At 37.1% G+C, this 27,774-nt stretch overlaps 1 protein-coding gene across 3 annotated transcripts; it reads left to right on the plus strand.

The window, feature by feature from the left end:
• LOC149792506 (uncharacterized) lies at positions 1-27,242 on the plus strand. 3 transcript variants are annotated; one of them, XM_089971116.1, is made up of 2 exons: positions 1-375; positions 22,766-27,242. In XM_089971116.1, the coding sequence occupies exon 2, from the start codon at positions 22,774-22,776 to the stop codon at positions 24,763-24,765; it is 1,992 nt and encodes a 663-aa protein (XP_089827242.1). In that variant the 5' UTR covers positions 1-375; positions 22,766-22,773; the 3' UTR covers positions 24,766-27,242. The 3 variants fall into 3 exon arrangements, with proteins under 3 accessions (XP_089827242.1, XP_089827244.1, XP_089827243.1); XM_089971118.1 differs by lacking the exon at positions 1-375 and adding an exon at positions 12,802-12,938; XM_089971117.1 differs by lacking the exon at positions 1-375 and adding an exon at positions 16,732-17,309.
• The last annotated feature ends 532 nt before the right edge of the window (positions 27,243-27,774 follow it).

The following is a 27,774-nucleotide window of genomic DNA, read 5'->3' on the forward strand; positions in this document are numbered from 1 at the left end:
GGCACATCTCTCTCTCTCTCACACACACACACACACACGCACACAGAGGCAAAACAAGCGCACACTCATCGCACCAAGTGTCATAGATAAATGGAACTTCCAACGCGACATACACACAGAGAAGAACGCGCATACTGAAGCAAACAAGTTGATTTAGTTTCAACTTAAGTGTACTGAAGTGTTTAACTAGGGCTGTTAGCCTACCACCTTCGTATGCGTTCAAAATAGTAACGCTTTATTCAAATTTTACGATATGGGGGGGGGGAGGTTAATGTCCTTCTACGAGGAAATAGCACATTATGAGCAAGTTTTGGTGGACAAGTACTTCCTGTTCGGAACTAGTCGATACAATGAAACAACTCCAATGTTAAAACAGTAAGTATGATCTTATTTTGTAACTGGCTACAATGTTCACAGTGGGTCATAGTGATGATGGGGGAAGTAAATTTAGGTCAAAATATAACGGTAACGGTAAATCGATAACATCCCCAAGTTGGTATTACCACAGGGGCTCGTATCGTTGCTTACAATTGACCTGAAATACATCTAGTTATTATATAGTACATGTATGACAGGTCAATTGTAAGCAACGAGACGAGCCCCTGTGGGTATTACTACCTTTCATGAACGTCCTCTCTCTCTCTCTCTCTCTCTCTCTCTTTCACACACACACACACACACACACACACACACACACAGAGATGGAAGTAGAGCTTATTATGATATCGTGTAGAAAGAAGTTGAGTTAACGGGAAATAAATATAAAATTTACTATTTGCAAAACTCGTCTCCCTTGTCCTAGTTTCCTCCGACCCATACCACCCCATTTCTTTGTATTTGGACATTTATGTTGGGGTGTATCGGATATTGGCGTCAGAGGCTGATTGATAATTTTACACACCAACATAAATGGCCAAATATCACAAATGTGGTGGTAAAGGTCAAAGTAAGCTACTGTCTCCCCTGCCACTCTACAAATTGATGAATTGAAATGGAAAGTACACTTAAACCAGGGCCCAGCAATGTGGAATGAATTGCTCACTGAACTTGGACACAAAGACATAGTGATCCCACTGAGGAGTGCTCTTAAAACTCACTTATTTCGACTGGAAGAACAAACTTAAAGACCTAATAATGTTTCTTACCTTAAATATTTTCAGCATGTTTTTATGTTTTCCGATCTCATGGTGTTTATTTTTTTGTAATCATATCATTTTGTTTTATATTATTGGTGTAAGGTTGTAAAGCGCTTAGAGCTTCTAAAGATTAGGCGCTATACAAAGTTCTCATTATTATTATTATTATTATTATTATTAAACGAACATTATTGACATGTATTTTTCCTTAGTTATTATTATTATTATTATTTAATCTTTCATTGTTCCCAAAATAACATGGTATTATATTTTGAGGGAATTTTATTCATGACCAGCTTATGGGTATATTTATATTTGTTGGAAAAATGGCGTTGTGAAATCTATCCCAGTCGCAAGTGTCTACTACATTGAGATGATTAATAGTAAATTTTAAATAGAGGACTCGCGGTGTTGAAGATGCATTAATGGAACATTGCGGTATTGAAAATGCAAAAATGGAACATTGTCTGTTTCGTCCGTTACATGTACATGTAGTATAAACTGTCACAAGATTGTTTTATTTTTCTTTTCACTATCAACCAATCATGGTACCCCCCTCTCTCTCTCTCGTATATAACTAGTACCGTGAGTTCTTAAAGCAATGCCAGCTGTTTCATTATATCTCGGGCCATCGTACATTTATATTTCATCTGACTAAAACCGATATCAACATATATTTGATACTTTTTATCGCGTACTATGAAGTTTGTGTCTCTTTCAGGACCCGTAAACATTTATATATAAGCTAAGAGTGATTTACCCAGATATTTGCACATAAGAAAAAAGAAAAGCCAATTTAAGATTCCAGTACATCGTTGACCAAATGTTCTCTTTGTTCGTTATTAAGATGCTTTCCACAAGCAGTCATGCAAATACGGTGTAGGAATACTGCATGGTTTATGCTGTAGGAATGGTGTAGGAATACTGTAGGGTTTATGTTTTAGGACTACTGTAGGGTTTATGGTGTAAGAATACTGTAGGGTTTATGTTGTAGGACTACTGTAGGGTTTATATTATAGGAGTACTGTAGGGTTTATGTTGCAGGAATACTGTAGGGTTTATGTTGTAGGAGTACTGTAGGGTTTATATTGTAGGACTACTGTAGGGTCTATGTTGTAGGAGTACTGTAGGGTTTATGTTGTAGGACTACTGTAGGGTTTATGTTGTAGGAGTACTGTATGGTTTATGTTGTAGAATAATGCAGGGTTTATGCTGGAGGAATACTGTAGGGTTTATGCTGTAGGAATACAGTAGGGTTTATGTTGTTGCCATACTGTAGGGTTTATATTGTAGGAATACTGTAAGGTTTATGTTAAATAAAAGCAAGCTTAAATTGTACATGAGATTCCGATCTCAGAAACAGTTTGAAGAAGTAAAGCCGCGCGCTTCAAACTGACTAGTCAGTCCGATTATGTCAGAATGTGCATTTTGAGAAATATTTGCTAGAGTAGGCTTGTAAAATGTAATCAAATGAAGAAATTCACTAGGTCCATTTTTTGTTCATCGTGATTGTAAAAAATAATCTGATCAGAGTTGCTGAAGAGTGTCCTGAATAAATCTGACTATATTATTAAGTTGCTTTTGCATTAAACAAACCAACAAATGGAAGAAAAACTCCAATCATTTCCCAGGTGTATGGTAATGGTATTTAATGTCAATGTTTTTTTTGTTTCTTCCCCTTTGTAACTTGACATAAAAGAAATAGTAAACTGTTTTTTAATGTCATGCGCATCAAATCGGTCTTGTCTCCTGCGGCTTTCCTTTAGCGTTTTTGCCTGTTCTGGACCACATTTCTTTTTTTTTTCAGTGTTTAATTCCAACCACTTTAAATGTTTATTTAATTACTCACTACAAAACACAACTAGCAGAACCATCACTTTGTGCACTTCCAAACATTTACGACATAATTCATAATTGTATTCAGTTCAACAATCTCTAGACAGATGATGCAAGTATTTCACTAGCATGAAAAAAACAATGTTCAAATCTAGAAATAACCCATGCATGTTTATAAGTATGAACGGGGTTAAATTGTGGTCAAGCTAGTTGTATTGAAAAATAACATTTAAGAGAAAAAACTTCATTCTATATCTGCGGCAATAGTTTTCTTTGTTATAGCTGTCACAGCAGGTCATCAGCATGGCTATAGTTTTCGTTGGTATAGATGTCACAGCAGGTCATCAGGGTGGCTGTAGTTTTCTTTGGTATGGATATCTCAGCAGGTAATCAGCATGGCTGTAGTTTTTCATTGGTATAGATTTCACAGCTATTCATGAGCATGACTAGTTTTCGTTAGTATTCGTACAACAGCAGGTCATCAGCATGACTAGTTTTCGTTGGTATGGATATCTCATATAATGTGACTGGGCGGGACGTCATGCTACATGTCTAAGGCATGATGCCCCAGGGCTAGAGAGCACTATACACCGCCACACTGCAGACATCGTAGCGATAGGACTGAAAAATTGTTAAAGCTACGTTAAAAATCCAAATCACACACACACACACACACACACATTAAAGAAGCCAATGAATTAGATTTGAGTACCTAAGTACAGATTTGAACAAGCTAATTGCTAACGTTGATATATTGTAAGAGCTGACGTTGAAAGGAAAGATAGGAAACCAAAATGAATATGAATGGCAGCGTCATTCGAGCTGTTAAAACAATTTAGAATTTATATATTACAGATGTGAGTGAGTAGTTGTTGTTGTGGGGTTTAACGCCATTTTTCAGCACACGATAGGCTATGCATGGCGGCCAGTATTAATGGTGGAGGAAGAACCCTGGAAAACCCCGGAAAGAACCACCGACCCACGAGAAGCTACTGGCGAGCTTTCTCACATACCCACGTTAGCTGAATCCTGGACTCGAACCCACGCAGACAGAGGTGAGATGGCAGTGATCCGTAACAGAGAGCGCTTTAGACCACTCGGCCACTCGGTGCCCCCCAATGTGAGTGAGAAGACGAAAACTAAATCAGACTTTATTTTTCAAGGATTGTGCAACAATTTGCATAATAAATTTGAACAGACTGAAATTGATACAAAAGAATATAAAGTTTTAAGTGACTGCAAACAAAGGTTGACCATGGCGATGTAAGCATTTAATCATGGGCGCCCGCAGCATAGGTCAAGTGGGTCACATGACTCCCCCGAAATCATACTGCAATATATATATATATATATATATATATATATATATATATATATATATATATATATATATACCGACAAGTTTAATCATGAAAATGAAGCTGAAAATATGTCACAAGATTCTGTTAAAAACGCGAAGTAAATATTAGCTTTAGTTTCAGACTGCTTACTATAATAATTATCCTATGCTGTGACTGACTGACCCACCCCCCACCCCGCAATAAAATCCCGCTGGCGCCCATGCAGTTAATAGATTATTGGGGGAAAAGACCATGACATTGGTAGCATTAATACAGTTAAGACTGAAGTAAACAATATGTCGAAAGGTTCAAACATGGATTCAAAACGGAAATGACCAGATAACCACACAAGCGCTTAGGGCTCAAGGATGTCGTGATTTTCGAGCTCGATTTGCTCGTCCCTTTTCCTCAAGAACTCGGTAGGGAACATATTTCCATATTTACTTACGAAGGCGTTGTGTGTCCTTGTGTGATGATCATGTCGCTCTTTTGAAAGGGTTGTACCTAGGTCGAAATAAATGTATCAAGGTCCATGACTTCGACTAGTAAATATGATCTGTGAGAGAAAACCAAGCGAATGTCCGGGGGTGAGGGGAATGTATACTACTTTAAGCCTATGTTCGAACTTTTACCGTATCAGGATGGCATTGTTTTAACTTTGGATTAAGCTGATGTTTTTTATTCAAGTGTTGAAGAGACACGATTTGCGGTATTCAGCACACAAACAAGTTAGGGTTGTTGAGCCTTTTTAAACCTGAAACGAGATCCCGGATTTTGGATAACAACTGTAGATATTACTGTGATCCATCATGTTTTGCTGAATTAAGTTAGCTACAGATACGGCAGTGGCGTCGCTAGGGGGGTGTGGGGGGGTGCGGACCGCACCGGGTGACACCATCTCAGAGGGTGACACCAAAATGAAAAATTGCAAATTTTACAGAGCACACACTGCTCGGTCTAGTCGGATTTCATAAGCGGATAACCGATCATAGTTAAATACATGACTAGCAGGCACAGCAGTGGCGTCGCTAGGGGGATGCGGGGGGGGGGGGGGGGTGCGGACTGCACCGGGTGACACCATCAGAGGGGGTGACACCAAAATGACATTACTAAGGATTCTGTATGGTCTGTTACGGAAGGAGGACCATGGAGTGACACCATGAGCTACCGCACTGGGTGACACCAACCCGAATGAAGCCACTGAGATACGGTCAGTTGAGCAGTATGTCGTTTATATAAAATCAGTCGGCCTTTTACACGTATTTTGTCAACTTAACCATTTAACTTGTATGGATTTGGGCATTTTCATTGACATTTTATATTGGGTTAGAGGTAAACAACTGATGTTCTGCTGACTCATTAGACGTTATAAACGAAAACAATCTTTACTGTAAAGAAATATACATGCTGTCTGGAAGTGAGCTATGCTTTTATTAATTGCAACGCAAAGAAGGAGCTGGTCAGTGAAGATGTACCAGGAAAAGTAAATCGACTGGCAGAATTATGAAAATGTGTTAGCTAACGGGCTAGTAAATCAACTAACAGCATTCTGAACGTTGTTAACTAGCAGTCCAACATTTATAAAGAGAAATTATCTGTTTAGACTACCGGTATTTGATCCTGATGGGTCTAATGAAGAATGAAATAAACATAATACATTCAGTAAAGAATTGCAGAGAAAAGCTACTGCGTGCAATGAAAAGGTTATTATTTTGGGGTTTAACGCCATTTCTCAGAACAATATAGCCCATATATGGCGATCAGTATAACTGATAGAGGAAAACACCCCACCCCAAAAAACATCCGGTAAAAACCACCGACCCACGAGAAGTTGCTGGCAGATTTATCACACACCTACGTTTGCCAAGCCCGAGACTCGAACCCACGCCGACAATGGTAATGTGGCAGTGATCGGTAAAGGCGAGCGCTTCTTACCGCTCGGGCACCCGGAGAGATCCATGAAAATTTAACTTGGACCCGAGATTATTTAAATGAAAGATTGAGAGAAGAAGGTTTAAGACTCAGTATTTACATAACCTAGAGTATGCGTGTGATGTTCATTCCACTTCCCATAGTACTGTAGTTGCTACTCGTAAACGTGAAACATCCGAAACTAAGATGTCTACTCAACCTCTACCCTAAGCCGATAAATCAGCCCTTCACCCGTGATGATATTGATTTTCGGGTGAGGGGCTGATATCACCTATTCATTAAAAGCTGCAAATATCTGCATGCAACTTTGGCTGCACATATCGATGTATGTTTTATACACTTACCGGTATTTCTCGTAGCTGTGCAGCTACCATCGGCTGAAGGGTTCCTTTTGGTGACATTTAGATTATCAAATCATATGTTTGGTGACTTGTAAATCCACATGGAATAGCACAACCATCTGTCATGTGGCCATTTTGAATTTCACGCTTGATATGGCTGTTACCAATTACCGGTATGTGCCTAAAGTGTACGCGGGTTTGTTCCGGAATGATTTAATCAGCAAAATTGCATATTTTATTGAACAGGTGATATCAGACCCACAACATCGTCCATCAGTATCAACACAGATTTGTGGGGTTGATTTATCGGACTACCTCTACCCCACCCCCCAAAAAGGTATACTTAAAAACCAAGGCAACCTAAACTTAATGATTTCTAATAGCTGTATGGTAAAACCGTTAAAGACGAATGCACATTGATTGCATATATGACAGGTGTTGCGTATGCTGCTTTTGTGTGTGTAAAATATAAAGAGTATAGCAAAGGAGGGGTGCCATGAAAATGTTGGAGTTTGTTTAAAACATTATAATTAAAGCAGATTATTAAAAATAAATTTTATTTGAAAACAAATCTGTATTTTCCTCTGAATATTTCGCAGAATTTCATCAGTGATATAGAAATTGGATTTGTAGCCCCATTGTACTCTTTTCACATAGGGGCCATCACTCCAGTTAAACGCCGCCGCTAGTCCAAATATATGGATTGTGTATGGGTAGGTAGTCTGTTTGAATCGTTTGATGTGAAGGTCATTTAGTTACTAAGAACGCAGTGGTAAACCATTTCGGTAGGATGCTTGTGAAATGACTACAATATTTCTGAATCAATGCAGTTTCTTAGAAGTAGTCAGTGATACAAACAACATAGACCCTGATCTGCCGGAGTGGGTACCACGACAAGACAAGACAAAACAAGATTTTATTACCCTCAGGTTGTGAAGGTTAAACAATATGATTTATATATGGAGTGTGATGACAACATTTGGAGAACAATCTAAAAATTTGCAAATATTTTCGTACGTTACCTGTATTCATTAATTAGTTGTATTTATAATCGTTAGTCCTAGAAGTTTAAAATCAAATCAGGGTTTACGGTGTTTGCAGTTCAACTAAATTTATAAGCGAGTATATACTGTATTATTCTTTCTTTTTATGCAGAAGTATTTTGTTATTATTTCTTTTGTTGTTGTGGTCTGTTGTGACAAAAAAGTGCTCTTCGGGCCTTATTGATTTCTCTACAGCACTGTACATCATCATACAAGGAACAGCATGTATATAGTGCGCCTTTATAATCCCTTAATTGATTGAAATTCGACGGGCACTTTTATGCTTGATTACACTCGTAACTCAAAGCTTCTTTTATGGATGTTCTAGTTTGCAGATAGAATTGATTTTATAAAAGAAAAACTGGTTAACATTTACATCACATTTCATGTACTTCGTGTTTCCGCCGTTGTTCCATTCACTACATTAGAACTAAATCACGAGTTTCATCTGACCCTTGATACCCCGTTTTTTATATTTGGACATCTTTGCTTTGGGTGTATGGCCAGAGTCCATTGCCTATCGAAAAGTTAGAATTTCACCGTTTTGGTGTCTGAATAGGGTAGCCGCTTGCTAGCCGGCCCAGCAAACTTGAATGACCTTTCATCAAGATATACCTGCATGAAATCGACAGGGATTTGATTTATTTTCTCAGAAATTGCTAGCACAGCATTCATTATATCTTTAATCCGCTGACTGACGAGACCAAATTACAGCATTGGTGAAATATTACCTGAATCTCGCAATTTGCATTCTTAGCCACATGACTACACAAATCTTGCAACCTACATGTCAACGACAGGTAAAATCAATTAGTCACGTGATATCAACAGTAAACCATTTGTAATGTTGCTGTAGGAAAACAAATCGAACATACAAATGAGTCACATAAATTTGATAGAAAAATGAAAGAATATAAAACTCTAAAAATATTTATGCTTAAAACAACGTTGAGATATCCGTAAATGTTGAAGCCACGGAAGAAAACTAGATTCACAGGCCAACGAGGTAGTCACGTGACAGCAACAGAGCCATCGCTGACACGTGCTCAATACTTTATGATCTGGTTTCCTCCACCTTGCTGCGATACCGACAGGTTTTTGGTCGCTGTTCTCAGAATAAATATGTTGAAAATTAAGTGTTCGGTTTTATTTATTTACAAACATTGCGTGACTTTTATTTAATATTTTCGAATTATGTGTATAACAACTTTGGAAATGTGTTTATTGTCGATATCACTAAGAACAAAACACGTGGGGACTCGCCAGTTAGTATGTACTTTAGAGAGAGTGACGTATGTAAGGTGAAGTTGTTTGCATTGCATTTGAAACATGCACAGTTGAAAGAATGTTAACATGCCTGTAAGCTACTTTGATGTAATATGGCTGACATTTCTTTGGATATTGTACTTGTGGAAATTGTACATGATCAAAGCACACTGCTAACTAAAATGAATAAAATGCTAATGTGTTAAATATGTACATTCTTTTGTTATGCTGCGAATCACATTTTCAGGAGGACCGCTCCGGTGGCCTGGTAGTTAGAGCGTCCGCCTCGGATGCGGGAGGTCGCGGGTTCTAACCCCGGCCGAGTCATATCAAAGACTTATAAAAATGGTATTAACAGCTGCCTCGCTATGCGCTCAGCATTAAGAGTTAGTGTTAGGAAAGGTGGGCCTGGTGTCAGGATAATGTGACTGGGTGGGACATAATGCTACGTGTCTGCGACATGATGCCTCAGTACTAGACATGACTATGAATTCTCACACTGCAGACATCGTAGCGATATGACTGAAATTTTGTAAAGATACGTTAAAAATCCAGATCACACACACACATACACACATTTGCAGGAGCGCACGTTTCCCGTCTGAACTATACGTATTTTTGTCAAGTCGATTAAATCTTGTATAATTTGTTGACTTGGTGTGTTTTATGTTTTCTTGCTAGTATTATACCAAGCAAGTAAATTGTTGGCTTCAGTTTGTTTTTTTTTATCAGTAGCCTCTTTGATGTCAGCACGGTGTCTCTCACAGTATCAGCTATACCTGTAGGCTTAATTCTCCAACTTAAGTTACAGCTTTTCGATTACAACTTATACAACTGTTAACATACACATAGCAAATTCGTCTACTATAAGGTGTTACCCTTTGAATTTTCGGGGTGGCGATGCGGCCATGATTTTCTTTTGAGCTGAAATAGTTTCTTTTTTATATATCAAGAAAATCAATATTTTTTCCAACGAATATGGTGAATATAATAATAAGGTGCTATTTTGCTTTTAAATCAGAGTAAAATATGTTTCCAATTATTGAAAGAAAGAAGTTAAACAAAAAAAGTGTTAGGCCCCTTCTTTAGGAATATTGAAATATTGGTCCCTAATATAAGTGCGGTATACCGGGGTGCGTATCGCGGTACGCTCATGAATACCGTGGTATACCGCTGTATCCAGCTCATATATATATATATATATATATATATATATATATATATATATATATATATATATATATATATATATATATGAGTGATATTGTGATCTGTACCGATGCAAGAAGCATAAAAAGTGGCTTTTTTCAAATATTATTTGTTTGCTGTCAGATGACAGTTTCATGGTCTTGCTATTTACGTTAACATCATTTCTACAGTTCTGTTGTACATTAAACCAGGAAGATATTAAAACGATGAATATATTGTCAATCACGTGTGTTTTTTTTTTAAATTATGATGAGAGACTGAATACATTAAAAATTAGTTTAAGTTACCAAGCTGCGATTATAACGAGATTATAATGAGAGGTATATAACAAGTTCTGGACAACAGTACGCCATACAGCAAAGTCTTTTACTGGTCAATGCACTCACCATGCAGATCTACACACTTTCTCAGTCTCGTTTCGAGTTACTGAATGCCGTTTGGTATTCACTTTTTGGTATTTTGTACATGTCCTGGTGTGTGTGTGTGTGTGTGTGTGTGTGTGTGTATGTGTGTGTGATATGTATTTATTTACGTAGCTTTAACAGTTGGAGTCATATCGCTACAATGTCTGCAATGTGGCAGTTTATAGTGATGTCTAGCACTGGGGCATTATGCTGCAGACATTTAGCATTATGTCCCACCAAGTCACATTATGCTGATACCAGGCCGCCCAGTCATAACACTAACCACTCAATGCTGAGGCCAAGCCAGGCAGCTACTAGTACCATTTTTATAAGTCGCTGGTAGGGCTCAACCTGGGTTCGATCCCGCGATCTTCCGCATCCAAGGCGGACGCTGCAACCACTTGGGCTACCTGAGCGGTCCGTGCATACACTGGAAAATGCACATCCAATAGCATGGCAGCGAATCTATGATAAGGAGACTCAACCAAAAATCACTTGGAGCTGAATAGAGACTGTACGGATGATGGGGTAATGTTTGGGTCTTTTAGATCCTCTTTTCCTTAAGTCAGTTAGTCGCAACCGCGGATATATGTGCCAGTGCGTTGTCGTGGAGATGGATACCGCATGGTATAAGTGCGCGGACGGATGGTTCAGCTGATGGGTGGTTCAGCAACAGTTTTGGGCAACATTTTTCAATACGTTGGAGGTATAAAAATGCCCTGTGACACCAACAGAGTTAGGCAAAAGTACCCTGGCAACCAAATAATGCATAAAAAACTCTCTTGATTGCCCGCTTCGTCAAATGATTTGTGGTACCTGCTGGTTTTCCCCGTTCCAAACTTTATTATTTTCTCTTGAGTCGAGTTCGAAAAATAAATCCATGTTACGATCTCATTTAGACTCATCTGGCCACATTTATCTTTTTTGTTGAGTATCTGGTGGTTCCAGCCCAAATCGGTTTTGATTAGCTGTCAACAAATATGGGACCCATCTTACACAAATCTTTCTGAGCTTCAAATGATACATTCATTATAAACCCGCTTAGCAATTAATTCCCCATGATAATAGAAATATCATCCACTATGTATCGAACATCTTTATCAATTGCATCCCAACCCCTATTACGACAGACACTTTTCGCTCACTATTATTCCAGAACGTTGGTCATCTTCATTGGATTCGCTAACATCTCATAATTCAAGGAAATCACAGAGCTGCATACGTCAACTTCGTCCACGTCAGCCTTGATGTCAAGCAGATTAAACCATAAGAGTGCCTGAATCAACTATCGTGTTGTGTCCTTGGGCATGCACGTTATTCCAATAGTCTTGGTACTAACAATATTCCAAAAGTTTCGGCACTAACAATCTACCTGTGTTCCTTTGCCGTAAAGGGTCCGACTCTTTGCGGTACTTTCTTTGCTCAGTAGTAGTTTTGTTCTCCTCTGACTTTACGTCACTGTCATTTATCGATGTTACGTCACACACGCATAATGCTGCAGGTGTCCAACTAGTCACAGTTTCTTCTGACCCTTGATGTCCCATTTTTTTATATATTTGGACATTTATGTTGGGGTGTAGGCTCAGAGTCCATTGCCTATCGAAAAGTTGGAATTGCAAAATTTGTGTAGGCGGCCATCCATTTAGTACGTACGCAAAAGTCTGGCAAAGCTTGACCCCTTACCCCCTTCCTGTACACATACGTACTTTTTTTTTTACACAAACTCCACCTGCGTATGTACGCTTGACGCCTCCTCCCCCCCGGAAATCTATAGAATGGCCTATATTTCATCCACGCAGAAACGATCAAGGATTAATAATATTAACGTGTTTAATAAAACAGATAGTCCACGGACGTTGAATGTCTGGCTGCATCAAAGAAATAAGCTTCGTAACTTTAAAATGTTTGTCTAGTGTCCGCTAAAATTCAAACGCCGACTGAACCCAGTCGAACAGGTTACGTTTAACACAAATTATTATCGAGGTTTCACCCCACCCCCCACCCCCGTCTCCTGTGCGTACGTAGATTACCAGTCGACCCCTCATACGCAAGTGTATGCATTTGGGTTATATATATATATAAAAAAACTCCATGCGTACGTACGAAATGGACGGCACCATTTTTATGTGGGTCTACATCATATATTCAATTTTATTTAGTTAAATGCACCTTGGCAGTAAAAAGGGTGTGGTATAAAGAGCGGCATAATTAGGATAGAAGGTTAATTTTGGCTCATTACTTTGAAATCGATAAACAGTTAGCCAGGCATGCTTGAATGACTAACAGACAGCAGAGAAAAAGCCGTACGATTTTGCAGTATATACAGAAAAAGGCTTTTACAAAAGGCATGTGTGAGGACAGGCGCTAAGAAACATCAGGATCCATTGTTCTTAGGATCGAGTTGTGACAGTTTAGTACAAAACTACATATGGTAAGTCCACTATTCATCATCATCATCATCATCATCATCATAGTCATCAACATCATCATCATCATCTTGCTCGAAGTACACTTATATAAAACTGACATGTTTTGTACCTTTCATTTAAATCGCTTATCTTTTTCTAATATATTTTGTAAAAACGAGTTTTTAAACTTAATTATTAAACGAGAAGGTTTAACGGCTAAAGTGCCTTATTCCTTGTATGGATTTGTTTGTGGATGTTTCACAATCTGGAATGAGTCATTGATTCACATGTATTCTGGCATGTGTGGACTGGGCAATAGGATTCAGTGTTTTATAATAGATCTTGAATTTACTATTGCAGTTGAGTTTCTATACAACTTCAAAAACATCTACAGATACCATCGTCGTCCTTCTTCCCCACCCCTTATCTCTCTTCACTTTGTTACTTGTAGCGTAGCCGACTGACCTGTTTGCAGCCACCAGCTTCATCACTCTCCTGAAGCAATCATGCTGGCGGCAGGCGACCGCTGGCAACATGCCCATTAAGGGTTATTGATATAATTATCTATTCAGATCTTGCATGTGTTTAAATCCCTATTTATGAAACTATGGCAACATGCATAAAATTGTCATGCACTAAGGTAATGAGTAACAGTGAATATCGACTTTCTGAAACCACTTTTGTAATATTTTTTTTTACATGCGTTGAATATTCATTTTCTGTTCTCAGATCTTCACTTCGTTCACATTTAAAATCTTTCTCCAGTTGTAAACTTGAATGTTGTCATGTTTTGACTCTTATTAATTCTTGGAGATATATTATCGTCATCAGGCAATAACTATACGTCATTGCACGTTTAAATCATTAGTGGAGAAGAAACTTTAAACGTAGATCAGTACTCCGGTTGGAAGTATTCACATAAGTCAGTACTCAGCTGGAAAGTATTTATATATATCAATACTCTGATTGGAAGTATTCATATAAATCAGTACTCTCTTTTAGAATTATTCATATAAATCAGTACACAGCTTGAAAGTAAGTATTCATACAAATCAGGATTCTTGTTGAAAGTATTTACATAAATTAGTACCCTGATTGGAGCTATTCATATAAATCGGGATTCTGGTTGTAAGTATTCATATAAATCAGTAATCTTGTTGAAAGTATTCACATAAATTAGTACTCTGATTGGAGCTATTCATATAAATCAGGATTCTGGTTGGAAGTATTCATATAAATCAGGATTCTGGTTGGAAGGATTCATATTAATCAGTATGCTGGTTGGAATGATTCATAAAAATCAGTACTCTGTTGGAAGTATTCATATAAATCAGTACTCCGTTGGAAGTATTTATATCAATTAGTACACAGCTTGGAAGTATTCATATAAATCAGTACTCCGTTGGAAGTATTCATATAAATCAGTACTCGGTTGGAAGTATTCATATAAATCAGTACTCTGCTTGGAAGTATTCATATAAATCAGTACTCTGCTTGGAAGTATTCATCTATTTACTTATTATTTCAGTTGTTTTACCCATAGCATTGGAAAAGTCTGTTATTTTTCCATGGCATGTCATCATCGTCATCATCATCATCATCATCATCTCAGCTGTATAGCATATTATCTGGTCCTCACTGGAATACGTTTCATGCGCCTTAATGAACAGTGACTTTATTACCTTATGAAAGAGTCATCAAATCATTTATGTCTATTTAATGATCCAGACCAAGGAACGCATTTTTGCCCATGTCATACAAATTGCGTACTCATAAGAAGTCCATTTATTCGTGAAATGTTGTTAATCGCTCTACAAATTGCATCATTACCAAAGGTAATTAAGCTTTACGCTTACTTGCTGATACTATCCAGACGTGTCTTATACATGTATAACCACATCTGTAGGAGCCTGGGGATATAAACTTTTTAAGACCGCATGCTCGATTGTTTCTTCTTTGTGCAATATTACTATGAACATTGGAAAATAAGGACAGAAAATTGGATCCGTAACACATCTATAGTTTCCCTGGACATAGGCCGGTAAATATTTGTGGGTTACAGACGGCAAACAATTGTATCCGTAACACATAGATAGTTTCCTTTGTCACAGGCCGGAAAAACTGAGGGCTGCACATCACACCACGTAGCCCCCCACCCCTTGTAAAAAAAACCCCACTAAAAATCTCCATTTTAAATTATCTTGCTTATAATAATGACAATAATTAGAATTTTGTAGCAAGTGGACATGGTAGGTTACTAGAATTTTTTTTCTTAAGTTATGAAAACTATTAAACTGAGTAGATTTATATTTTTTAAATTTTTAACTATTCTCGAATTTCAGCATCTCATCAGCGTTTCATCAGATGTGAAACAATGCTCTTTTAAATAGAAGCCAATATAGTGTGACTGTTTCAAATTCTGATGTATGTTAAATATTAAAGTGACAAATTATTGTTACAATCGAAATTTAATTTTAAAAAATACTTGAAAAGAAAATTGCGCATCCCCTAACCACCACCATCACCATCAAAATAAAAGGACAACAAAACATTGATAAAACCTAGGAATAAATGTATGTTGAGGAACTCAATTGCATGAATGTTATTTAATATCAAGGTCACGTGACGAGTTGAACTCTTCCTATGCTACCGCTTGTCCAGGGTTTCACGCATTATTCAACGAGTTTAAAAAATTTCATGTTGAATCAACATGGGTTTTACATTCTGTTTACCACACAAGGTCAAGGCCTTTAAATTATTCGGTTTCTTGGGCTTGCTACGTTTTATGTGATAAATGGATATTTTTATGAAAATAAGTGAAATATTTACTTTCCTTTGTCAAACAACGTGATTATGTATTCCAAACTTAGGTGCTTGTAAGCTACAAATTTTTATAAAATTTTACGAACAGAGTAGTTTGTTTCTTCTTAGTAAAATTGAAGGAATGTGTGTTCTTTGTGTAATACGTCTGTAGAAACTCTTTTTCATTTTTTTTTTTGTTTTGGATTATCCGGAAATAAAATTAATCCTCATAAAAACACCACCACTTTCATAATTTATCCATTTCAAATGGGCAGTTTCTTTTTAGGACACCACCTACAGGACAAACTGATGACGTATTCAAGGTGTTTATGCTGGAATTGAAATTGTATATTTACAGATGTTCATGTTCAAGTGAATCAATAAGTATGCTTCACTTTGCAAAAGAAATGAAGTTTAACGTTACGTATGAAAATTATTCCGCAGTTGTAATTTGTAAATAAGATAGTTTGGACACCAGATGGTATTAATATAAAATGCTTTCATAAATATCATTAGAAATTTACTTACAGCTGTATGTATGTATGTATGTATGTATGTATGTATGTATGTATCAAAACTGCCTTTAAATATCACCTTTATTAAGCAGTACGCTGCCACTTTAGATACATTTCCTGTCCCAAATTATCTAGGAAATATTTTTCTTTAGGCTGATTATCTGCTCTTTTGCGTCACTTTGCTAGTTTATAATGACAATTTAAATTATTATTGTCCTTTACATTCAGCCGTCAGATTCATGTTGTGGTAATATTACTCGTCTTTTTCATATTCTTGGAATTATCTGTTCTTATGTGATAATTATGTCAGGTAATTGTTACGTCATAGCACGCACATGCACATGTACCATACATGTACTATAAATTTGATGCCTTCATGTTAATGTGTTTACTACGCAGAATGTAACATGGTCTGGGTGAAAATAGTACGTATTATCGTCTTATGGTATAAGAACTCTAGATTCTTGGATGTAATTCACTGTATGAATGGGAAGAGGAATATGGTCAGGCCCGGCCCTAGGATGTGCGTGGGCCCAAGGCAGCAAGCGATGAGCGCGGGGCCCCAAGCAAAAAAATTGCATTGCGGAGAAGCGCGGGGCCCAAGGCGGTTGTCTCGTTCGCCTTGCTCTAGGACCGGGCCTGAATATGATAAAAACACGTGTAACTGTTTTCCCTTGGGTGGGCTCTTTGTGGCAGTATTATTGCATTAGCGTGTAGCAGATTCCGCTGGGCCATAAAATGGAGCCCTTACACCAAGCCGTATAATATTAATAAGTGATGGGCTTTGTTGATTTACGTATGATCAATACTTGTTTAGCCTGGCATGCTTGACTGACGAGCAGCGTAAGCAAGATATATGTATGGTTAGTAATGTACATGTATATGACTAGCAAAGTAGACCAGACTTTGGAAACGCGGTAGGAAATAGAGACATGCAGAGTGGTGGTGTGGCCTAAGGAAAACGATGTTGCAGATCGTTACATGCTGATTTTGGTTGGCTTAATAGAATAAGGAACACAGTGTTGCAAATCGTTTTGTGTTCATTTGAGTGGCATAATAGGAGAATTTGTATATGTGGTAAGTCTGCTTTTATTGAATGTTCTTTTGAATCTCATACTGTGATTTGCTCTACTTTTTTCCCGTGTTTCAGTTTTCGTTCGTTCGTTCATATGTATCTGCATCTGTTAGAGAGAGAGAGATGATGATGATGATGATTTATCGGTGTATACATTGGTAATTATCACTTCAACTGATATTGGAATAAACTGTTGGTACTCATATTACATTCTCTAATGTAAAAACTTTACTATACGTGGAGTCAAGCATTGGTATTGTTGGTCTATATATTCTTTTAAAACGTTTTAGCCTATTCATCAACTGTAAGCCATCTCCGCTGAAACTTCCATCATCGTTATCGTCATCATCACCATCCGTCTTCTTCTTCATCATGTTCTTCATCCTCTTCCATCACTACATCAGCTTTACGGCCAAACAGAATATGCCATCTTTTATGCCCATTTGTAAGGTTCTTCTATGCAGCCTGAGATCGTAATTAATATCCACTGCATTCATAAACGGTTGAAAATCAATCTTGTATTGACCGTCTGCCGCTGGGAGAACGTGAGTTGCACAACAGTTGCCATTCGCGCCTGTGTACATTCAGCAAACTATCGAATATAGATCTGCAAGCTAATTTAACCCCGACCAACAGTTTTTTGTTAAAAATTCTATACGTACACTATTATTAAGGTGATCCAAGTGTCCCAAACTTGAAGCTGTTCGAAGATTGTGACCACAAATGTCAATAATCAATTGTGTGCTATCTCCGCTACATTTTCACCGTCATCATCATCGTCGTCGTCGTCATAATTATCAGCATCATCCTTCTTCTTCTTCTTCTTCACGATCACATCATCAGTACTTCCAAATATTAGTATGTATGCCATGACAGGCAATGATTAATGGATTTACCCTTGGGGAATGTAGCGACTGAGCAGGTCATTAATAAATCAGCGCGGAACACCTTTAGACGACTTGGCTCAACAACATGATACCCACCGACTCGGCTTTTTCTCCCTTCTATCAGTACACTGCTAGAATCCTTGTAGGAGAACCCACAAAGTTGGCTTCAGGATTTATTCAGGCAGCCCAAAATCCGATTTGTTGTTGTCAAAATACTAAAGTTTAAGAACATGCACCAAATGTGCTAACTTTTTTATTTCTTGTGTTTTGGTGTTGCATAGACAGCCACGCAATGGTTGATGTTCTAACTTTTTTATTTCTTGTGTTTTGGTGTTGCATAGACAGCCACGCAATGGTTGATGTTCTAACTTTTCTATTTCTAGTTTTTGGTTTTGCATATAGCCACGCAATGGTTGATGTCCTAACTTTTTTTTATTTTTTGTTTTTAGTGTTACATAGACAGCCACGCAATGGTTGATGTCCTAACTTTTCTAATTGTTTTCCTTTTCGCATTGACAGCAGCGCATTCCTTAATGTCCTGACTTTTCTTGTTCTTTTTTTTAATAGTGCTGTATAGAGAGCCACGTAATATTTGTTGTCCTGACTTTCCTATTTTTACCGTGTTGCATAGACAGTCACGCAATGGTCAATGGTCAATGTCCTAACCTTTCTAAAAATTATTTTACTGTGTTGCATAGACAGCCACGCAATGGTCGATGTCCTAACTTTCTATTTCTTTTAGCTACGCAGTGGTTGTTGTCTTAACTTTTCAATTTCTTTTTATTTTTAATATATTGTTGCATAGACAGCTACGCAATGGTTGATGTTCTAACTTTTCTATTTCTTTTTTTATATATGTTGTTGCATAGACAGCTACGCAATGGTTGATGTCCTAAATTTTCTATTTCTTTTTTATATTGTTGTATAGACAGCCACGCAATGGTTTATGTACTAACATTTTTACTTCTTTTTTATGGTGTTGCACAGACATCCGCGCCATGGTTGATGTCCTAACTTCTATTTCTTTTTTTTTTTACTGTGTGGCATAGACAGCCACGCAATTGTTGATATCCTAACTTTGCCCTTTTTGACGGTCTTGCATAGACATCCGCGCAATGGTTGATGTCCTAACTTTTCTATTTCTTTTTTTATATTGTTGCATAGACAGCCACGAAATATTTGATGACCTAACTTTTAGATTTTTTTATGGTGTTGCATAGACAGCCATGCAATGGTAGTATCACTGATAAAATGACTAAAGATACAAATTTATACCAAACGCATGTTGCTTTATCATGTCAGACGTCAGCCTTTTCCATTTTCACATTTAAATATAATTTTGGGGATTCTCAAACTCTCACTGATTTATTTTCATAACTTTATATGTAAACAAATATTTTTTTATTGCTTTGTAGTTTCCCTTTCATTATGTAATAATAACCGTTTTGATTCACACCGGATTTATTAAAGTATTCTTTAATATGTAACAAAAGTGAAACAGTAATACCCATTAGTGTTTGCCTACATTAAAGCTCTTTTTGCGGTTCTTGAAATCTATCTACCTGTTGTGATACTATTGAACTAACTTGATATTTTTACGGCAGTTCTGAATAGTGACTGAATTTAGTCGCTTAATAAGGAACACAAAAACACATGCATACACAGACACATAAAGGAAGAAAATAATATTTTGCTATATTTTGTTCTCTTGCTAGATGGAGTGTAAATATAGCTACAATTTCAATTTGAGTTCGATGAGGGATATTGCAAAGTTCGGCCTTACCACACGGCCGCTTTTAATGTGCGTTTGCCCCAAAGAGGTCGGTTTTTAAATTTAAAAATCAGATCCAGAAAAAAATCTCTCTTGTATGTTCTGAATCAGCTATCTCTCACTTTTAAATGAAAATAAGAATACAAAAGTCAGTGAATTTGCAGTTTCAATTTTAACTTAAATGTATCATTTGAGAATCATTTAGTTTAGTTTGTTATTTTCGTATAGCGGTTTTCCCGATTTTAATTACCATCGAACGTAAGGGCATACCTCCGAATTTTTTGCCAAATCATATGTCACTTGATCTTTTCAATTTAAAATACAAATTACACATGTATTCAGCAGTGCTTAACGCGAGAAAGCTACATTTATAATCAGATGTTGGCATTCGCTGGATAGACCAATGGTCAGAGTCATTTGTGGGCATAGCAAAGGTCTCGAGATCGATTCACGTAGAATCCTCATGCTCACTACCGTTGAAACTTATTATATTTTGCACATACAGATACGTTCTTTTTGTTTATTTATTTATTTATCCATACATACACGCACACATACACACATATGTATGTACGTACGTACGCGCATGTGTGTCTGTTTCTTGGTATATCAGATTGCTTTATACCAACATGCCAACACTTTAAAAGCCAGGTTATTTTGAATGCATATGGTGTATATATATATATATATATATATATATATATATATATATATATATATATATATATATATATATATATATATATATATATAATGTAAAGTATGGTAACTTTATGTTTTTGTGAATAATATGAATTAATAACAAATTAATTAAACCATATAACGTTTTGTAATTTTAAATAATATAAATTATTAACAGATTAATTAACCGTGTAACTTAGGTCATTTTAAATACGATTCATGACATTACTGCGCATAATTAGTTTTCTGTCGATTTCCCAAATTCCAGGGCCCCGGGTGGCCGAGTGGCCTAAAGCGCTTGCCTTAACCGATCACTGCCATCTCACCTCCGTCCTCATGGGTTCGAGTGTCGGGCTGGTGGTTCTTACCGGGTTTTTCTTGAGTTCCACCAGTTATACTGTTCACCATGTATAGCCTATTTTTTTGTGTGCTGAGAAATGGCGTTAAACCCAAAACAACAACAACAACAACTATTTCCCAAATTTATAACCTCGGTAGATTTCTTTAAATTGGTAATTTAATAAATTTTATCATATCAAAGTTTATATACTTCTTCTTAGCAGTGAAAAAACATTGTTATTCAAATATCAAGCGGTACTCATCTCCCCTCACGTTGCTAAAAATAATGGTACTATATTCTAGCTGGATTGATTGTGCTCTCTTCCATCTCCAATATACAATATGTAAAGGCACATATTCTTAGTTTGGAGAGGTGTATGTATGTATGTATGGATGGATGATTTCGTCCCAAAGTCTCCATATCCACAATCATTTTGGATATAATTTTTAACCGCAAGAAGACATTAAAAAAATAATTGAAATTCACCCGTTCAAACAGCATTTGCTACCCGATACTTTTAATCCATAATTAATAATAGCTGCATTTAGTGTCAAAAAGTTGCTCATCTTTACCTTTGAGAGCACATTTCCAGACCTGTATAAATATGTATGCAAAGCGAATAATGCCTTTTTGAAGCTTAGACCATGTGTGTGTGTGAGTTAGATTTTTAACGTAGCTTTAACAATTTTTCAGTCATATTGCTACGATGTCTACAGTGTGACAGTTTATAGTGATGTCTAGCAATGCGGCATCATGCCGCAGACATGTAGCATGATATCCCACCCAGTCACATTATCCTGACACCAGGCCGACCAGTCCTAACACTAACCTCTTAATGCTGAGCGCCAAGCGAGGTAGCTGTTGGTACCATTTTTGTAAGTCTTTGGTATGACTCGGCCGGGGTTCAAACCCGCTACCTCCAGCATCCGAGGTGGACGCTCTAACCACTAGGCCACCGGCTTAGCCACCTTAACTTACTTTAGCATTTGTGAAGGAATGCCCTGTTGTCATATACATCCTTCCTATTTTACGAAAAACTGTTAATTTTGTTTTGTTTTATTAACTTTAAAGAGTCATTTTTCAGTTTTGATATGTCAGCCATGTTCTTTTAGAGAAAGCCGTTAAATTGGTTTGTTTATATTAATTTTTATACTAGTGATGCTGGTCAAGTCACTATGCTGTAAATCGAGACAAGTATGCTGCAATTATTTGTGTTTTGACTATCGATGAAACGCATTATTAGTACGTTAATAGGTCATACTTAGGTGAATGAAGGGCACGCTCTTTCATTACTATCTCACAAGCGTTCTGATGGCATTTATGTTACTAACGTAAACGGCGTATTATATGTGTAATTCACAGCAATGAAGAATTAATTTTTTTATAGATAAAGTAGATAATAAACAATACAAAAATAGATAACTTACAAAATATCGATTAGATTTGGGAAATTACCTGTATCAGTTGCCACGATGGACTTGTTACTTTTATTAATATCTTGAACAGACTTGTTGCTTTTTTATCAGTATCCAGAATGGACCTGTTAATTGTAAATATGGTTGCTTTCAGATTTCAACAAATTCAATACAAACCACCTTTGTAAGGTATCCATTTTCAAGTGCCTAACACGTATGGTGTTTTGGGCAATTTTCACATTAGATATTTGAATTCTTAATCATCTCTTTCTCTTTAACACAAGAAGCGCCATTCTGTATACTCTTTCCATCTGTCTTTAAATGTTTTTATCTCACAAAAATAAACCCCGTATCCTCATTACAGATAATGCCATGGATAAACTGAAAGAACTTCACGAAGCAATTATTGAGAATGACGTTGATGTTGTCTGCAAGTTACTGCAAGAGGGCGCTGATGTCAATAGTATATTTAACCAGGAGACAGCCTTCTCGAAAGCCCTTGCTGTTGGAAACGATGTAATCATCTTTAAAATCATCAATTTAGAGACTTTTGATCCGAATCAGCTGAATCGAGCGGAAAGATCTCCATTATTCAGTGCAGCTTTGAGGGGCAAAAAGGACGTCGTGCGCGTTCTTATAGCACGTGGTGCCTTTATAGACCAGCGAGATTATCAGGGAGTGACGCCTCTTGGTGCGACCGCGTACTACAATCATGGAGAAGTTGCAGAACTTCTAATTCAACAGGGCGCTGATGTCAATAGTGAATCCAACAACGGAGAAACGCCTTTATACAGGGCATGTGCAAATGTCAGCGACACTGTGGTGGAAGTTTTACTTCGTTATAACAGTGATGTGAATAGAAAACCCAAATCTGTTCATTCACAGAATCGAACTCCTTTAATGGAGGCGGTACCCTCTAAATACCAAGAAGAGGTGCAAGGAAAGAAAAAGTCTAAGATGCTGGACATTATGAAATTACTGATCGCTCAAGGTTGTGACATAAATGCTCAAGATTCAAGTGGCAATACGGCTTTGCATATCGCTGTTGAGAGGAGAGAGACCCATGCAGTATGCCTTCTTGCCGAATGTGGTGCTGATTTACATCTGCTTGAAGAAAACGGGCTATCTCCATTTGAAGCTGCTTTATCTTATAGTGAACCGCGGTATGAAATTGCCACCTTTCTTCTCGCCTATGGGTACGAAATCGAGAAGTGCCTTGCAAAGAAACCAAGGGAAGATATGAAGACAGCTTGGGATTCTCTTATCAAGTCCATAATGCTTGCTCCAACTTCACTACGTGCAATACTTCTACCTTTGACCATTCAAAGTGTTCCTTCGATATATCAGTTTAGCTATGAAGAAAAGGAGATATTCAAATGCCTGAATGAACAGGAACAAGAAATAGCTCTCAAATATTTTCATAGAGAGTGTCCAGCCACCCTTGAAAAACTTTGCCGGAAAGTGATACGGCGTCACATCAGACCTTGCATCCTTCGAAACATTGATACTTTGCCTATTACCTGGTCTCAGAAAAGGTTTTTGGCTTATAACTTCAGTTACAAATCCCACAATCCACTAAAACTATACGAGCTTCAGCTGGCCATACAAGAAGGTAATTTTATCATGGCTGAAAACCTATTGAATAAAGGGCTTGATTTGAACTCTGCTATTACAGAACACACTCCTCTTACGGTGGCAGCCAATGTAGGTGATACTGAAATGGTAAAGATTCTTCTCAAAAATGGTGCAGATCCTCTTGTCAAGGACAATCAAGGTCAAACTGCATTTCATGTGGCTTCGCGACTTGGTCACATCCCTGTATTGGAGATCTTTTTTTCACATGGTATTGATGTGGACATACCAAGTATACAAGGTGAAACAGGACTGGTGTATGCGGCAGCACATGGTAAATTTGAAACCGTGCTTTTCTTGCTTTCGAAAGGAGCTAATCCAAACAAACCGAACCATTCTGGAATTTTTCCTATCCACTACGCAGCTGGAAGCGGAAATGACATTGTCACTGCTGGTATTATCGGAAATGGTGGAAATATTCACGTACTAGACGCTCTGGGAAATACACCCCTCCATGTTGCCGCCTCACGTGGACAGATGTATACAGCAAACAACATTGATCTGCCGTTCTTATATAAAAGTGAGGTTCTAATGAATTTTGATGCGATAAAGCTAATGGCATCTCCTCCATCAACATCGTATTTCAGAGAAAATGTAGTTAAACATTTAGATGTGATTGAAATACTGATATCTGCTGGGGCAGATAAAGCAGCGCTCAACAATGATATGCTCACGCCGTTTAAAGTTGCCGAAAATTACCGATTTTTTGATTCGTTTGGACTGCTTCAGTAAGACAGATATTCATTGTTAGGGTTCGTGGAAAATATCCTCATCGTGGGATTTCGTAAACCTGAACCAGTGCTGTAGGGTTCATCTTTTATTTCTTCGTAGTCATACATATTTCAAATTAAATGTAACCTTAAGAGAAATTCCAAAAGCATTTAATATTGTCTTAGTGTTTTAAACTCATAATATAAAATGGTTTGACTTATGTATTTATAGATTAATTAGAACGTGTCCATTTTAGTCGGATCATTGTAAGTCTTTTGGTGAGCAATTCAGTTTGCTTTGCAAGTATGCTCAGGTTCTGTATTTTTGCTATTTTGGGCACCGTGGACACGTGCTCCATGCTCCACCCCACCCACCCCGTTGCCGTGGATATAATTACATATTTAAATAAAATCTATAGAAAATTCTAAAGCGTCTAACACTTAGCCTAATATACCTATATTAATTATACAGAGGTAAAAAAAAAATGTAAGGACTGCTTTCAGGGTGTTTTTGTTGATCCATAAGGTTCCCACCATCATCATAAGTGACTGGGGCCCTCCAGAGCCTTAATTCGGCCTTGAATGTACGGCCACATTGGCTGTGCTATTCAGTTTTTTTATTTCTATTATAATTATCGTTTACCATGAAAGAAATAATTACAAGTTGACCTCTATGTATGAGATGCTCTTGTTGGATGTGCTTCTTTACCATGAGGAGAAACATCTACGTCAGGGGGTGGGCAAACTACGGCCCGCGAGCCGCATGCGGCCCACCAAGGGTTTTCATGCAGCCTAGGAACAAGTCATCATTCGCACTGACTCTGTTTATGTTACTCTGTTTATCAAATAAATGTGCTTCTTTTGAAGTTTAAGTTTTCAAATATTAACAACTGAAAATTAATTAGATGTTATTTAGAAAAACCTTTTGTTTTTACTATTTCAAATATTAATTATTTTACTTAATGAACTATGCTGCTCGCACCAAGGTGTAAATTTGTGTAGGCGGCACTTGCACTGGAAAGTTTGCCCACCTCTGATCTACGTTATACGACATCAGTGTAAAGTTGTATCTTTCCTCTTGTTTTTCCTAATACTAACAGGCGTGGAATCTGTCATTAACTATTGAGGAAGTCGTGCTTATTTTAATTACCTCATACGTGTCTACCTCGTAATCACTACTCAGGGATGTTAATAGATTCCAAATTCAGATGTATAGACTTAACAAATGGGACATGATAAACTATTTGAGTTATGTCCACACTGTTAGTGGCTATAGGAATATTCCCCAACCCCACCCCAACCCCACATTAGGGCATGAAAAAAAAACGATGAGTGTGCTGACCCTTCGATCCGTACAAATCCTAGTTATCACATCAACGTAATAAACAACAAATCGCTGAGAATGTTTTTTTTTATAGATATTTTAAGCAATCTCGATTAGAATTTATGTTCTATTGTATTTGTTTAGAACCTGTTTTATATATTCAAACAAAGGTTTCTTTACTGAGGACAAACAATTTACGAAAGCAGTGTTTTCAAAATATGATTGTATAATTGTACTTGTACTTTGATATCACTGTCGATGCAGTCAAGTCCCCATATTTCTTAAAGAAGCAACAACATGTTCTTTGACGCAGCAAAGCCTCATAAATAGTGAATATACAGTAATTTGCAGGACATTTTCACATTTGGTCAAGCTAGCATGCCGTATACAGTGGACATATCACCAGGACGGATACCACAACACCTACTCATTTGCATGCCATATACGATGGACCTATCAGATAGACGGATACCGCAGTGCTTACTCATTTTGAATTTCGTATACAATGGACCTATCACAGAGATAGATACCGCAGTGCTTACTCATTTTGCATTTCACATACAATGGATCTATCACAGAGATGGATACCGCAGTGCTTACTCATTTGCATTTCATATACAATGGACCTATCAGAGAGACGGATACTGCAACGCTCACTCATTTGCATGTCATATACAATGAACCTATCACAGAGATGGATACCGCAGTGCTTACTCATTTGCATATCGTATACAACGGAGTTATTACAGTGACGGACACTATAACGCTTACTCATTTGCATATCATATACAATGGACCAATCACCGAGACGGATACTGCAATCCTCACTCATTTGCACGACATTTACTATAAAGATACAGGGGCGTGTTCTCTAAACAAAAAAGAATATAATTGCTTATTAAACTGTGAATTTGATTTATATCGTAGAAAAGATTGTTAACTTGCAATATAATTTAATTTTGTCGAATTTAAATGGTAAAATACATCTAAGTTCGCACCAGTGACGTTTCAAGGTTACCCTGTAATTACAGGACACTTCGATCCCTTAGAATCGAAACGACGGGACATATTTATTAAAAAGATTAGATTTGTCAATAGCATCACATTTATGCAAAATAACCATTTTATAAACTTATGTATGCCACTAACTTGTGCAATAAAATACTATATATGTTCCTTTTTGTACGTTTTAAAATTTGGTAAATTGAATAATGCTGCTATGTTGGCTTCATCGTACTTATCGTTTGTAAGATCATAACGAGGGAAAATCATTTCTCAAAAGATAAAATAGTAATGCGTAAATTATTATAAATTAAACGGACTTAGGTTTAGTAGCTCTACGATTTTCAGATAGTTGATTTACTCATCTGTTTAGCTAATTGGACCTACCACTTCGAAGCCATTTATATATCACCATCATCATCATCATCATCATCATCATCTGTTCAGTCATTCATTAAAGATCACAAGACTAAGGATTGCCATACAATATGTCATACAATATACCCATAAGTGAACTCATTAGTGTAGATATTCTGAATTTAGCACTCTAAATGCGTTGAACCTTACGGCACTCCTGTAAGATTATGTCGGATAATCAAGAACATGTAACAATTTAACTTGTGAAAGGATGTTGCAAAGTGTCTATATAAATTAACCTCACAAGTCAATCGCAGAATTGCATAAAAATCGCTAAAGTAACATCGC

The sequence above is a fragment of the Sinohyriopsis cumingii genome, chromosome 9 (assembly GCF_028554795.1).
Source record: "Sinohyriopsis cumingii isolate HCF-2022 chromosome 9, ASM2855479v2, whole genome shotgun sequence".
In the NCBI taxonomy this organism is placed as follows: domain Eukaryota; kingdom Metazoa; phylum Mollusca; class Bivalvia; order Unionida; family Unionidae; genus Sinohyriopsis; species Sinohyriopsis cumingii.